General features: G+C 33.8%; 1 protein-coding gene across 2 annotated transcripts in view; it reads left to right on the forward strand.

Moving 5' to 3' along the window:
- AGPS (alkylglycerone phosphate synthase) overlaps positions 1-14,709 on the forward strand; it is a 142,747-nt gene that overhangs the window by 42,474 nt on the left and 85,564 nt on the right. For both annotated transcript variants that reach the window (XM_024561455.3, XM_053918801.1), the window contains 4 exons: positions 8,312-8,402; positions 10,827-10,947; positions 11,043-11,117; positions 14,246-14,317. In XM_024561455.3, coding sequence (XP_024417223.2) covers positions 8,312-8,402; positions 10,827-10,947; positions 11,043-11,117; positions 14,246-14,317 — 359 coding nt within the window. The remainder of the gene's footprint in view (positions 1-8,311; positions 8,403-10,826; positions 10,948-11,042; positions 11,118-14,245; positions 14,318-14,709) is intronic.

Raw genomic sequence — 14,709 nt, forward strand, 5'->3', positions numbered from 1 at the left:
GAAATCCTTAGATGCCAGAAACTAATAGTGACTCTCAATGAAATTTATGGGGATTCCCTTATTTCTGATACAGAAAAGATTGAAAAGGTAGGAAATTTTTATAAGGAAATGTAATTAATTGTATGTATTTTTGGAAGGGTAACTTTGGCACTTAAAACCTAGCCATTAAATTAAAAACAATTATTTTAAGGTATTTTAGATCTTAGGAAAAAATGAACTTTTTCCTGAATCCAGTCTAACTTCTGAACAGACTTATAATTTTTCAGTTTATAAATACCTAGATTTATAATCTTGTCATTCTTATTCCTTCTAGATATAGATGAATTTAGTCCTCTTGATTTCAAGCAACAGATGATAAAACTTCAGAACTAGTGTTATAAATTTCTATAGAGTAAAAATTTTTAAAAGATGGCATTTTTTGATGTTAAAGGTTATATACATTAATTTATACAAAGCAGAAGTTAGTGTTTATTATTATTTTTAAAACTTTTTTTATTGATTATGCTATTACAGTTTTCCCAATTTTTCTCCTTCTATCCCCCCTCCACCCTGCCCTCCTATCCCTCCAGCCTTCCCCCACTTCGTTCATGTCCATGGGTTGTACATACAAGTTCTTTGAGTCCTCTGTTTCCCATACCATTTTTTATCTCTCCCATCTATTTTATGCCTACCAATTATGCTTCTTCCCTGTACCTTCCCCCTCCCCATTGAAATCCCTCCATGTGATGTCCATTTCTCTGATTCTGTTTCTGTTCTGGTTGTTTGCTTAGTTTTTGTTGTTTTTTCTTTTAGGTTCATTTGTTGATAGTTGTGAGTTGTCATTTTACTATTCATATTTTTGATCTTCTTTTTCTTAGATAAAGTTCCTTTAACCTTTCATATAATAATGGCTTGGTGATGATGTACTCCTTTAACTTGGCCTTATCTGGAAAGCACTTTATCTGCCCTTCCATTCTAAATGAAAACTTTGCTGGATAGAGTAATCTTGGATGTAGGTCCTTGCCTTTCATGACTTCAAATACTTTCTTTCTAGCCCCTCTTGCCTTCAAGGTTTCTTTTGAGAAATCAGCTGATAGTCTAATGGAAACTCCTTTGTAGGTAATTTTCTCCTTTCCTCTTGCTTCTTTTAGGATTCTCTCTTTATATTTAATCTTGGGTATCTTAATGATGATGTGCGTTGGTGTGTTCCTCTTTGGGTCCAACTTTGGGACTCTCTGGGCTTCCTGGAGTTCCTGGAAGTCTGTTTCCTTTGCCAGAATGGGGAATTTTTCCTTCATTATTTGTTCAAATAAGTTTTCAATTTCTTGGTCTTCCTCTTCTCCTTCTGGCACCCCTGTGATTTGGATATTGGAACGTTTCAGGTTGTCCCAGAGGTTTGTAAGAGTCTCTTCACTTTTTCGAATTCTTGTTTCTTCATTTTGTTCTGGATGGATGTTAATTTTTTCCTTTTATTCCAAATCATTGCTTTGAGTCCTGGTTTCCTTCCTGTCAGTGTTGGTTCCCTGAACATTCTGCTTTATTTCACTTTGGGTATCCTTCATTTGTTTTTTCATTTTTCGACCAAGCTCAAGCAGACTGTGAGTATTTTGATTACCAGGGCTTTAAATTCTCTATCAGATAGGTTGGCGACCTCCTCCTCGCTTAGCTCATTTTCTGAGGTTATGCTGTGCTCTTTCATGTGGGCTGTATTTCTTCATCTTGGCGCAGCTGATAGGTTGTAAGGGGGCGGGCCTTAGTTATTCACCCTGGCAGGGCCACCCTCTTTGCTGCACTGGGGCACTGCCTGTAAGGGAGGGGCCAGAGGGAACAGTGCGGCTTGCCTGCTCCTCTCTAGTGCGCTCTTCAGTGGACTCTCTGTGAGACTCGGAGCTTTTCCTAGCGCTGCAATTGCTGTAGCCCACAGCCACCTCTAAGACCTCTTAAGCCAGCCCCTCCCACTCAGCCTGAGAAGCTCGGCAGCCAGCCCTGCCTGGAGGGCCTCTGTGTTGTGGAGGTTTTTCTGAGTTGGTCCACCACCTTACCAGTGTGGTTGTTCTCCTTGAGGTTTTTTCTTTAATTCCTTTGTTGTCAGAATTCTGTGCAGTTTGACTTTCTGGTGCTTTTGGTTGTTTATTGATTTCAGGTTGGTTGTTATCCTCTTTTTGGTTGTGCAAGGAAGCGAAGGGTCTCTGCCTTTGCCTCTGTCTTGGCTGGAACTCCACAAATTAGTGTTTAAATGGCAAGAATTTGATTGGGTTTGTTGCACATTGTATTTTCAGTGGCATAATTTTTCATTAAAGTTTCATCTTCTGTTATAAAAAGGCTATTAAATTGCCTAACAGTTGCTGCCTCTGTGCACTGCCCCAGAGTGAGTGTCTCTCTGTCTTTAGTCACCATAAATTCTGACAGTACACATCCTTCCTGGATGTCATTCTCTCTATGTACAGTGATTTCATCTGTCTTGAAAGCTTGTTCTGGTTCTGTATCTTCTACAGTATAGTCTACCATTTTCTAAAGGAAGGTGCTAATTTGATCTCATTGTATATTTTATAAAGAGACCATTAAAGTTCTCAAACTTGGTAAAGAGCTATTCAGTAGTCACCCTATTTTCAACAACTGGTATAGGTACTTGGCTTTCCTCTTAGCACGTTTCTGGTAGAAGTTGAATGTTTCCTGCCCATGTTCACCCTGCGAGTTAAATGTGTGTACAGCTTCAACTGAACTAGGTTGTAAGTTTCTTAAAAGCAGGAGTCTTATGAGTGTTAAATGAATGTTTATTTATAGTTCTAGATGTCAGTCCAAATTGTAGTACGATAATAATCAAGTCATTCCATTGCTGTTTGTTATGTTAAATACTTTTGATTCCTTTAACTTTCTGTATAATATTTCTTTTCCTTCCATTTACTTCTTTGACTTTAAAGTTTTCAGTTTTACTTCATGATATTTTACAAGATTTTTGGAGCCCTTAGCAGAATGCTAGATTTTATGATTATTAAGTCAGGCTTCCCTTACTGTTTTCAAATCCCCAGGACATTAGATTCAAGAACAAGCACGACTGAAAAACTTTCCTTCTGATACAGAACTCTTTTTGAACTGTATTAAGTTCCGTGCTGGAATTTTCAATAAAGGAACAAAGTCTTACATCCAAGGTTCTGCCAAGCAAGATATTTCTTCAAAATCTGAAGTACTGTAAATTCAGATGTAGACGTATATTGTTTATCTTAGTGGTAGAATGCAGTTTTAAATTTTACACGTGACAGTAACACTGGCCCTGTTCTGTTAGTTCAAGTATCTTGAAGGTGGTCACCTTTTTATCTTACGGATAATATTATTTGTGAATTAATGGATTCACAAAGGTCTGAATATGATTTCATCATGAATATCCAGGGTCTACTATATTTTACAAAGACCCAAAGTAATTTTACAGTTAATATAAGGGCCCAGCATTGAGATCTGGTGGTTCCAAATTGTTGTTTGTTTGTTCGGGTTTTTTTTGTTGTTGGTTTTTTTTTTTTTTTTGGTAGGACATTACTGACATGTACGAGCACATGTATTGTAACCAACCTCCCAGGATTTATACTTTTACGTTAGCTAAAATGAGGGTTATTTGATATTCTGAATGACTGACTGTCTTTAGTTGTTTTAGTTATGGGTCCCATACTTTCATTCCAGTTTCTTTAGATTTATGAAAAAGTTATTTTTGTATAATACTTCAGACATACCATTGTTTGGTTTTAGCCCTGATGATTTTTAATATAAAAAAGGAGCTTGTTTGATTAAAACATTTGTTGTTTATTTTTTTCCTTTCTAGTATCATTTCTGTTTTGTGAACCTTTATGTAAAGATGGGTTTGAGAATTTTAGATGGTATTTTTGTTGTGTAATATGAAGTGACATCTACTCAGACCATGTTGTGTAACTGTTAAAATTATGTAACAAAATTAGTGTTCTTTTAAATCACTTTCAATTAAAAATTTCTTTGGTTAGGGCCCAGCACTGGCTTTTTAAATACTGAATGCTGCATTATTATAAACATTTAGTTTCAGTGCAGAGTGTATATGTAGCCACTGGTCTTTTTTTGCCTATCTTCGTGAAATCAAAGTAATCTTGAGAGGCTAGTTGCTAAAAGCTTTTGCAGTCATTCAAGCTCTGATGAAATGAGTGGGAAATAATCTTGAGTAAAAGTATTATACCTGAAACATTTTAAATAGCTTGCAGGACAGAAACCGTTAAGAGCAATTTATAGTCTTTTCTGATTTGTTGTCAGTATTGGTTTGTTATTTGGTCTGGAACAAATAGTGACTGCTAAAGAATCTCTTTTCTCAATTTAAACTCATACACAAACACGCACACACACAAAAACAAATTAAAATAACTGTAGGGAGACTTTACTACCATCTTAGAAAAAGATTAATTGATATTACTTCATATGACATGCAGAGGTCAATTCCTGACAGATTGTAGATCTAAGTATATAAGCTAAAGCTACAAAACTGGTAGAAGAATATACAGAATGTCTTTCTGAATTCGAGGCAGGCAAATCAGAAAAAAAAAAAAAAGCATTAACCCAAAAAGAAAAAAAATGAATCTATTAGACAGTAAAATATAGAACTTCATTTCATCAAAAGACTTTTTAAAGAGTGAAAAAAGACAAATCACAAAGTAAGAAAATATCTAATAGATACATCCTTGATTTCAGAATATATTAAAATTCTTATACATAAGTGAAAAAAACAGTATTAATCCAATAGGAAAATGAGCAAAAGATGAACTGACATTGAAAACAGAGGATATTTAAATAGATACATGAGTAGAAGCTCAATCTCATAGGTAATCATGGAAATTAAAACTTAGATTTTTAAGGGATTACCAGTAGAAGTCTCACATTAAAAAGAACTACATTACCAAGAGTGGGGAGGATATGGAACAAATAGAACTCTTTATAATTGCTAGTGGTAAACATGTTGGGAAACTGTCTGCCAGCATCTACTAAAGCTACACATACGCATAGACTGTGGCCTAGAAATTATACATAATTGCACTCATCAGAAACATGTAATACGTTTTTCAGAGCACAAGTTCAAGAATGTCCCTGCGTGCACCAAAAACTGTAAACAACTCAATTGTCTCTCAACAATATAGTGGATAAAGAGATTGTGCTATATTCACACAATGGAATTAAGTCATGGAAATGAATGAAATGGAACTACACGTTAAACATAGATGAATCTCATAAATATTATTGAGCAAATAAACATTACTTAGCAAAAGAAGGCAGACACAAAAGAATACATTTTGTATGATTTTATTTACATAAAGTTCAAAAAACAGTCAAAATTACCCTGTGATGTTAACAGTCAGTATAGTAGTTCCCTTGGTTTCGGGAAAGGAGGTAGTGCCTGAAAGGGGCATGGGGGTCGGGGTTCTGGGGGGCTGCTAATGTTCTTCGGTTTCTGGATCTAAATGCTGATTACATGGAAGGTTCACTTTGTAAAAACTCATTCAGCTATGCAATTATTTGTTTATTTTATGTATGTTATACTTTAATATTTTATAAATAAATTATGTAATCAAACAAAAATAAAACAGCTGTAATACAGGGTGGGGTTAAAGTAGGTTTACAATTCATATGGAAAATAATACAGTAATTAACAAACAATAATATAAGAACAAACTTTTCATACTCATAACAGTAAACCTACTTTTGCCACACACTGTGTAGTAGTTTTATATGGCTGACCTGTGATAAATTTTTGGGGGGGGCGGGAGTGGAATAGAGAAGGTACAAGAACATTATAGTGGAGAAAATTACTGTGATTTTATAAATGTGATTAATAAAGCATTTTAATTTAATGATCTCAATTGGATTGGTGGCAGGGAAGAATCAGACTAGAGGCAGCATTGTGTAGTGGTTAAGAGCACAGACTGAAGCCTTATTCATGATCTGATTCATGTTCTGGTTTTGTAACTTACTAGCTCTAGGATCTTGAGTAAATAAATTACTTAATTCCTTGAATTATTTAACTTCTTTTACCTTAGCTTCCTCATCTATAAAATGGGGATAATAGTACCAAACTCATAATATTATAAGTTAATATACATAAAGCAGTTAGGACAATGCCTGGCACATGATATGCAATGTGTTTACTTAATAAAAAATTTAAAGTACTGTTTTAAAACATTTTGAAATTTGTTTTGATCTTTTCAGAGAGCTCTTATATTACTGCTATTTTGACACATTGCATTATTACTGTTTGCATATCAGCCTTCTTTATTACACTAATCTAGGGTAGGATACTTTTATCTCTTTTATTTCTAGGACTTACTGGTATTTAATACTTTACCACCTCAAAGAAGTATTTCTAAAACTGAAAAGTTGATCTCTAAGCACTTGAGTTTTCAGCATCTATCTTCTCATATAAAATTTAGGATTTCTTGTATAGGTGAAATAATGTTGATGTTTGTTATAAACTACTTAAATAGGGATTGAGACGAAAGAAGTATGAGACAAAATCCGAATAGCAAATCTAGTTTTTTCACAGCATACCCACTCTATAATCCTCTGTTGTGTGTTTTAAATGTTATACCACTCATGGAAAGTCTGTGAACCTTGCAAATCTACAGGGTTTTTTTTTTCCTATTCCTTGTTCTTACTGTAATTGTCACTTTATAAACTCCATGATAACAATGTTATAATTTTTAAAGGTTATATATTTAAACAAATTGAGGACTAGTCATTTATAAATTTACCCACATATTTACTTTTTCTGGTATTATGTATTCCATCCTGGAAGATTTGAGTTTACATTTCATGTTATATTTCCCTTCAGTCTATAGAAATTTCTTTAGCGTTTCTTGTAGGTCTGCTGGCACCAGATTCTCAAGTTTTCTTAGTTCTCATTTGAAATCGTCTTTATTTCACTTTCATTTTGAAGGCTATTTTCACCAGATATAGATTTTTAGGTTGACATTTTTTTCCTTTTAGCACTTTAAACATGTTCAGTTGCTTCCTGACCTTATTGTTTCTGATGATAAGTCAGTCATAATATTTATTGTTATCACATTGTATATAAGGTGTAATTTTTCTGTAGATGCTTTAAAGATTTTCTTTCTCCTTCTCTAATTACAATTTGACTGTGTTTCTTTGCATTTATTCTCTTCAAGTTTTCTGACCTTACATTTCTAAATTTTTCTCTTTCATTATATTTGGAAACTTTCAGCCATTGCTTTTTCAAATACATTTTTCCTCTCCTTCTTAGGACTCCATTTATATGGTAGTCTTTTGTTATTGTTCCTTAGGTCCCTGAAGATCTCTATATTTTTTAAATTTTTTTCTCTTTTCTTCAGATTGTGTATGTATTAATTGCTCTGTTAAGACATCTCCAATCTGCTCTTAAGTTCCTTCAATGAATTTTTATTTCAGAGTTTTAGATACAGAATTTCTATTTTGTTCTTTTTATACTTTCTATTTCTCTGCTGAGATTTCTTTTCTGTTACTCACTGGGAATATATTTCCACTTTTGTCCTTTAGCATAATTGTGGCTGCTTTAGAATCTTTGTGTTCTGTCTTTGGTATCTTGGATCAATTTGGGGCCCATTTTCTCAATTATGGATCATACTTTCTTACTTGTTCGTGTCTAGTAATTTTGGAGTGTATCTTGGACATTGTTAATGTTGTGTTGTAGAGACTCTGGATTCCGTTACATTCTTCTGAAGAGGCTCTTTTTTTTCACCTTCCCCTCCCCTCTCAATCAAGCAATTAACTCTACTGATCTCAAACTCCCAGTTTCCCTCTGTGCTGGTGAGCAGCTGAGTTTTCTGTTCAGTTCTTTTAAGCTTAGTGGGGTTGCTTAGCATCTGCTCAACAGATGTGTAATTCAAGATCAGCCAAACATTTGGACGGAGTTTATGTATGGCTCTTTCTGACTCTCTCCTTTTCTGTGATTTCCCTGTACTTCCTAGGTGCTCTGCTCACTTCAAACACTGCCCTCTGGTTCTTCAAGCCAGGAAGACTGTGGGTTTTCTGCATTTTTGTTTCTTTTTGTGGTACCAGCTGGGGCTTTTCCTAAGGCCAAAGCCTGTTTAAAGAAAAAAAAAAAAAAAGAAAAGAAACTCGTAGTGCAGTTTCCTTCTGCCAAGCACACTCCCTTTTGCCTGTTTTTGGTTTATTGCCTTCAGATAGTTGGATTTGGTTTTGTTTTTGTCTAGAGTTTATGATTATATATGAAAGGGTTGGTTTTATAGGAACTATTTGACCGTTACTGAAGTAAAGCTAAGATTGAAATTTAAATGAGGATACCTTATTCTAATGTTTTACCTTTTTTGTACCTTAGGTACCTTCTTAGTGGCATGGCTTTACCAAGTTTTAGAGAATGGGTCCAAAGTACCCTTGGAGTAAATGTGGAGCATAAAACTACCTCTAAAGTAAGCAAATGAGAATGATTACTAATATGCTTAACCTTGTGTGTGTGTGAATTCCAAATTAATTAGACTGATCTTTGTAATTTGTCATAGTTGCTTTAATGCGTTTGTCATGTTTTGTTGTTGTCGTTACAGAGTTTACTATTTTCTTGACCTTTTTAGGGTGTAGTTTCACTTTTCTGAGTAGGATTAGAAAACTTTTAAACTATATACATATCAGACTAATGAAATTGTTAGTATTTCTTTATATTATTATGATTTTTATTATTTTTTACTATTTGCTGTGGCATGGTATTCTGCATGTCCCTCTGACTGGATATAAGTTCCATAAATGCAAAGGCTACAGTTAACACTATATTCTCCATTATATCTACCATATTATTAAGGACTGTAGGTATTCAGTGAGGACTTACTTTATTTATTCATAAATCCATTGATACATTTTATTGTAGTAATTAAATGAGGCTAAACAACTAATTCTTTCCTTTCCCAAACCAAATTCTTTTAATTTTTCTTAAAAGATCTCTTTTTTTCATCTCCTTAATTGTCTCTTATTTGTAATTACTTTTTTTTACATTGATGCAATCTACATACTGCATTCAGACATTTCACCAGTTTTATTAACATGCGTTTTTTTCCCCCTGCTTTGAATCCTTTCAGTTTTCTGTAAGTTAACAAAATAATAATTAATCTGTATGTTTTGTTGGGGTTCTATTGGTTATTTCCTTCCACTGTAGGGTAGATTCCATGAGGTTAGGTTTTTTTTTTCCTGTTTAATTTACTATTGTATTCCCAGGTAGGGCCTAGAACAGTGCCTGGCTTATACCATCCACTCAGTAAATATTTATTACATAAATATATAATAATCCCACGGGGTATTAGCTCCAGGACCCCTGCAAAGACCAAAATTGTGTATTCTCAGGACCCTTATATAAAATGCCGTGATATTTGCATATAGCCTATTTTTGCATATAATCTATAGCAGTGTATGCCTACATATTAGTTCATTTGCATGGATTCAGCATAGTGCTTGGCACGTGGCAAATTCAAATTTTGCTTTTTGGAACTTTCAGGGATTTTTAAAAAATATATATTTGATACAGATACAGAGGACCAACTGTGTAATTAAAAATTAAATACAGATCCTTAATAAGATACCAAAAGGCTATATAAATATCATGTTTTTCTATACATATTTTTTAAAAAATATTTTATTTATTTATTTTTAGAGTGAGGGAAAAGAGGGAGAAAGAAGGGGAGAGAAACATCAATGTGTGGTTGCCTCTCACAAACCCTGAACTGGGGACCTCGCCCAAAACTGAGGCATGTGCCCTGATTGAGATTCGAACCGGTGACCTTTTGGTTCGCAGGCCAGCACTCAATCCACTGAGCCACACCAGCTGGGGAATCTTTAAATGTTCCAACATCCAAATCATAGGGGTACCAGAAGGAGAAGAGGAAGAGCAAGAAACTGAAAACTTACTTGAAAACGTAATGAAGGAGAACTTCCCCAATTGGCAAAGGAAATAGACTTCCAGGAAGTCCAGGAGCTCAGAGAGTCCCAAAAAAGTTGGACCCAAGGAGGAACACACCAAGGCACATCATAATTACATTACCCAATATTAAAAATAAGGAGAGAATCTTAGAAGCAGCAAGAGAAAAGGAGACAGTTACTTATATCATGATTTTTTTTTTTAAATAGCCGATTTGATTTGGGAAGCCATTTATAGATCTCCTTCTATATGCTAGGTGATGTTAAGTGCTTTTCACAAAAGTAATCACCTTTAACCTTTTGTCCTAATGACAAATGTATAAATTTGGTGGTGATAAGCTCATTTAACAGATCCATAAGCTAAAGTTCACAGAAGTTGGGTGACTTGCCCAAGATCACATAGGTTTAAAGTTGCAGCTTAATTTTTCATGTTACCTGTTAATTGAAATTAAGTATCAAGTTTATAATTACATTCTGAGTTTTAAAGCAGTCATATAAAATGACTTTATATTGTGAGGCTTTTGCTATTCATTTTAAAATAAAAATTGGGGTATAGGAAATGTTAAATATTATCTATAGATTAAAATGTAGATAACATCTTTCCCCCTGTCTCTTTAATCTAAAATTGAAAATTGAGAGTTTGCAGTCGTCCTTGCTGTTGATTGCAATCCTTAGAAATAAGAAAAAGGTAGGCCATAGAAGCAAGTGAGGAAACATAAGGCTTTGGTAACTCATGTTACAGAATGTCATTAGCCAGACTGTTGGTTACTGTCACCAAGTTGGTTTCCATACATATTATTTAGTATTTTTCTATGCTTCTGACTTAGTTTGGATATTAAAAACTTTCATAGTTTATAGTCACTCTTGCTCATAGAGGTAGGTATTCAAAATTTATTTTCTAGAAATAAGCCAAAGAAACCAATTTTATTTTATAGGCATCCTTAAATCCTAGTGATACACCTCCTTCTGTTGTAAATGAAGATTTTCTTCGTGAGCTGAAAGAAACTACTATTTCATATTCACAAGAAGCAGATGATCGAGTATTTAGAGCTCATGGTAAGCAATTTTATATGAGTGCTATTTATTTTTAATTTTTAAATTTACTGTAATTTAAGGTGTTTTTGCATTTTCTTTTTAAAATCACAAAACAGGTCATTGTCTTCATGAGATATTTTTGCTCAGGGAAGGAATTTTTCATCGCATTCCTGATATAGTTATATGGCCAAGTAAGTTCTTTTTCTTGTATTCTTAATTTAGTATTGTTAAATTTTAAGTAGATTTAGTATTTGAAATATGTAATTTTTAACATATGAGTTAAAAAATATATAGGTAGCGGTATTTTTAGAGTTTGCTGAAGGTCCTGAAGTTCTTTCTTGATCTGATCATCCTGAACTGTTGTTTTTAATGATTGATTTTGTTGATGATGAGTCTTTATTTTAAATAAATAAATAAATACCACATAGGAGGTCAGTAGGAAAATGTATTTTTGGTTAATTTCATAGCTTAATGAAATTAGTATCAATAATGACATACTCAGATCATTAATTAAAATAATTAAATTCTTGCCCTGGCTGGTGTGGCTCAGTGGATTGAGTGCCGGCCTGTGAACCTGTCAGGGCTCATGTCTGGGTTGCAGGCCAGGTCCCCAGCAGGGGGCATGTGAGAGGCAACTACACATTGATGTTTCTCTCCCTCTCTCTTCTCACTTCCCATCTCTCTAAAAACAAATAAATAAAATCTTTAAAAAAAATCCAGGTTTTAGAAACATATGTAGTTAGTCAATTGTTGCACCAAGATTTCTTTATGCTGCAAAATTCTTCCCTCACAGCTTTGCCCTTCCATTTATTTTTCCATCCCAATTTCCAATTTAGGGCCTTATCAGTGCACTTCTGGAATTTTGCAATAACCTTAAAAGTTCTCATGCCTCGAGTGACTTGTCCCTGCAAGCTTTCATACTCTCTTGAAAAGTTACATTTTCAAAAATACTCCCTTTGCCATTCTGTCCCAAACCTCATGAATTGATCTGAAAATGTATTGGTGCCTGAATCAACTTTATAATTTTAACTTCATTTCGTTGAATATTCCAGTATGATGACTTCTTCGAAATAGTTTGTCTCCTAACAGGTTATCAATTCATTGAGGCCTTTATTTAATTTTAATGTAAATTTCCTATTGGTGATAAAGTTCAAATTTTTCTTTGCATGAAGTCAAGTTCTGACACAATGTGATATTCCATGGAATGGAGGTGGCTGTCTCATCTTGCAGTTTGAATATATATATATATATGTATATATATATATATAATAACCACATATAATACATATATATTCACATATCCAGGAAATCTGTCATTTTGGATATCTTTAAGTTAGGCTGTCATCTGAGTCTGATTTCTACATGTTGCTTTAGTAGGATGTCTAGGACTTGTCAAAGAGTAAGAACTTGTAGGATATGTTTTTAGCGTATTCTTTACAGCGGGGTTTGTCACCATTCTGACTTTTACACGGTGTGGGTAGCTCTCTTGTATTTAGTTTGGACAAGTAGTTAGTGACTCATACGATATAGCTTGTCTGGTAAGTATGTATGGAAAAATAAAGGTTTTTTTTTAAACAGTAATACTAAAAAATAACTTCACTTGTTACATTTGGTATTTATATATTATTTTCAGTGATCTACACACCAAAACTTTACGTCTATGAAAATATGTGCCTAGGTTCTGTTCTAGGTATTGAGAATAAGCAGTGAACAAAACAAAAATCCCTGTTTTTGGGTGCCATACAATGTAATTGGAGGGGAGAGGACAGAACAGTAAACAAATATATAATGTATTGAGCAGTGATAAGTGGTATGATGAAAAATAAGACAGTAAGAACATAGGGAGCAAAACAAGGTGGGTGGGGGGGTGAGGGAGTGCTTTGTCCGAGAACATGGTCAGGGATAGCTCCCGATTAGGTGACCATCCTAGACATAATTTTGCCTTGTTAAAGGTTTTTAACAGACATCTTCAGGTATTTTATTAATTGTTAATGAACAATTAATATTTAGTAAAAATTTTACCACAAACAGTAAGATTTATGAGCTTAATCTAAAAACTTGAAAATGAATTTTTATTTAAAATTAGATAAATGACATATGTATATTCCTAGCTTTAAGCAAATTTGAGATATGACAATTAAGGCTTTTATATTCATAAATGGACATTCTTTTGCATATTTTCTTTGTGTCCTTATTTTCTTTACAGGCCCTTAGCAAGTAATCCTTGATTTTTACATTGTTTCACTAACTTAAGTTTCTTTCTCCTTCATGATGTTTTACAGTCTATAAAAAGATTGATCTTTCTAAAATACTCTTTTTGCCATGTTGTTCCCCTCCTTAAAGCCCTATGGCTAGTCAGATTGAGTCTTAGCATCTCTTGCTTGGTGTTCAGAGTCTTCTCCAGTCACGTTTTTATTTACAACTTTTATACAAATAAAGATATCTTTCAGTTATATACAGTAGAAAGGAAATTCACATGTCGTATAGTATACATAATATTTTTAAGTTTGTTTAAAAACAATAATCAACAGATGCAAAAATTAGTGGGTGAAAGTATGATGAAAAACATGATTTTTATATAGTTGAAGTATCCCCCCACAAGATGGATATTAATGATAATAATTTTAGAGTGGAGAAACCCAGCAGGTACTACATAACCAAATGATGAAAAGTTAGCATTACCAGAAATGAGACTTGTCTACCTCATGCACCTCCAGATGTAACACACTGAGAAAGGCACCTTACTTCTGTGGAATTCCTGCCAAAATGTATAACCTGAATTTAATAATGAGAAAACATCATACAAACCCAAGTTGAGGGACTTCTACGAAGTAACTGACCAGTGCTCCTCAAAAGTGTCAAAGTCATGAAAATCAAAGGTAGACTGAGGAACTGTCTCAGATTAAAGAAGATTAGGGAGACGTGACAACTACATGCAGAATGTGATCCCGGTCCAGAAAAGAGGACATTAGAGAAACAATTGGCTAAATTTGAATAAGGCCTGCAGATCGTTAAAAGTATTCTGTCAGTGCCGATTGCTTGGTTGTAATAATTGAACTGTAGTTACTTAAAATGTTAGTATTTGCAGCTGCTGGGTGAAGGGAATTTTTTTGTACCATTTTGCAACTTTTATAAATACAAATTATTTAAAAATGAAGTTAGAAAGATCAATAATGAACAATTTGTTTTAATATAGCTATTTTATGTGTTAATGAATGAGTAAATAAAGGAAAAGTTTACTTTATAAACCCATGTTTTGCGGATTACCCAGATTTTATTCGTGTTTCTGTGATTAATTTATTTTCTCTTTTTTCAACAGCATGTCATGATGATGTAGTTAAGATTGTGGATCTAGCTTGCAAATATAACCTTTGTATCATACCAATTGGTGGTAGGTATTTTGCCTTTTGAATTTTAACATGTTGTAAATTTGTTCTTTTAATTTAAAATATGTGTATTTTAAATCTGTGCCATCCCACTGAAAACAGATATTTTTATAATTATAATAACGTTATTCTGAAAAGTTGGTCAGTGCTTCTCCTCATTTCTGTTCTGGGTGGCTGTGCCGAAGATGCGATGTACCCTTAGTTCATGGCTGTCTTCCCTGTGGATCCTTGTTGAAGCTGTGACTGCAATGCCTAAAGAAGAATATATCCGTGCTTTAGTTACTACTTTCTGACCTTTATCCTTACGGAGAGAGTAGTTTTCAAAGGTTAAATATCCCCAGCATAAACCTTTGAGAAGAAATGCAATGCAGCATAAAAGATCAACAGGGACTCTGGT

The sequence above is a fragment of the Desmodus rotundus genome, chromosome 2, assembly GCF_022682495.2.
Source record: "Desmodus rotundus isolate HL8 chromosome 2, HLdesRot8A.1, whole genome shotgun sequence".
Taxonomy (NCBI): domain Eukaryota; kingdom Metazoa; phylum Chordata; class Mammalia; order Chiroptera; family Phyllostomidae; genus Desmodus; species Desmodus rotundus.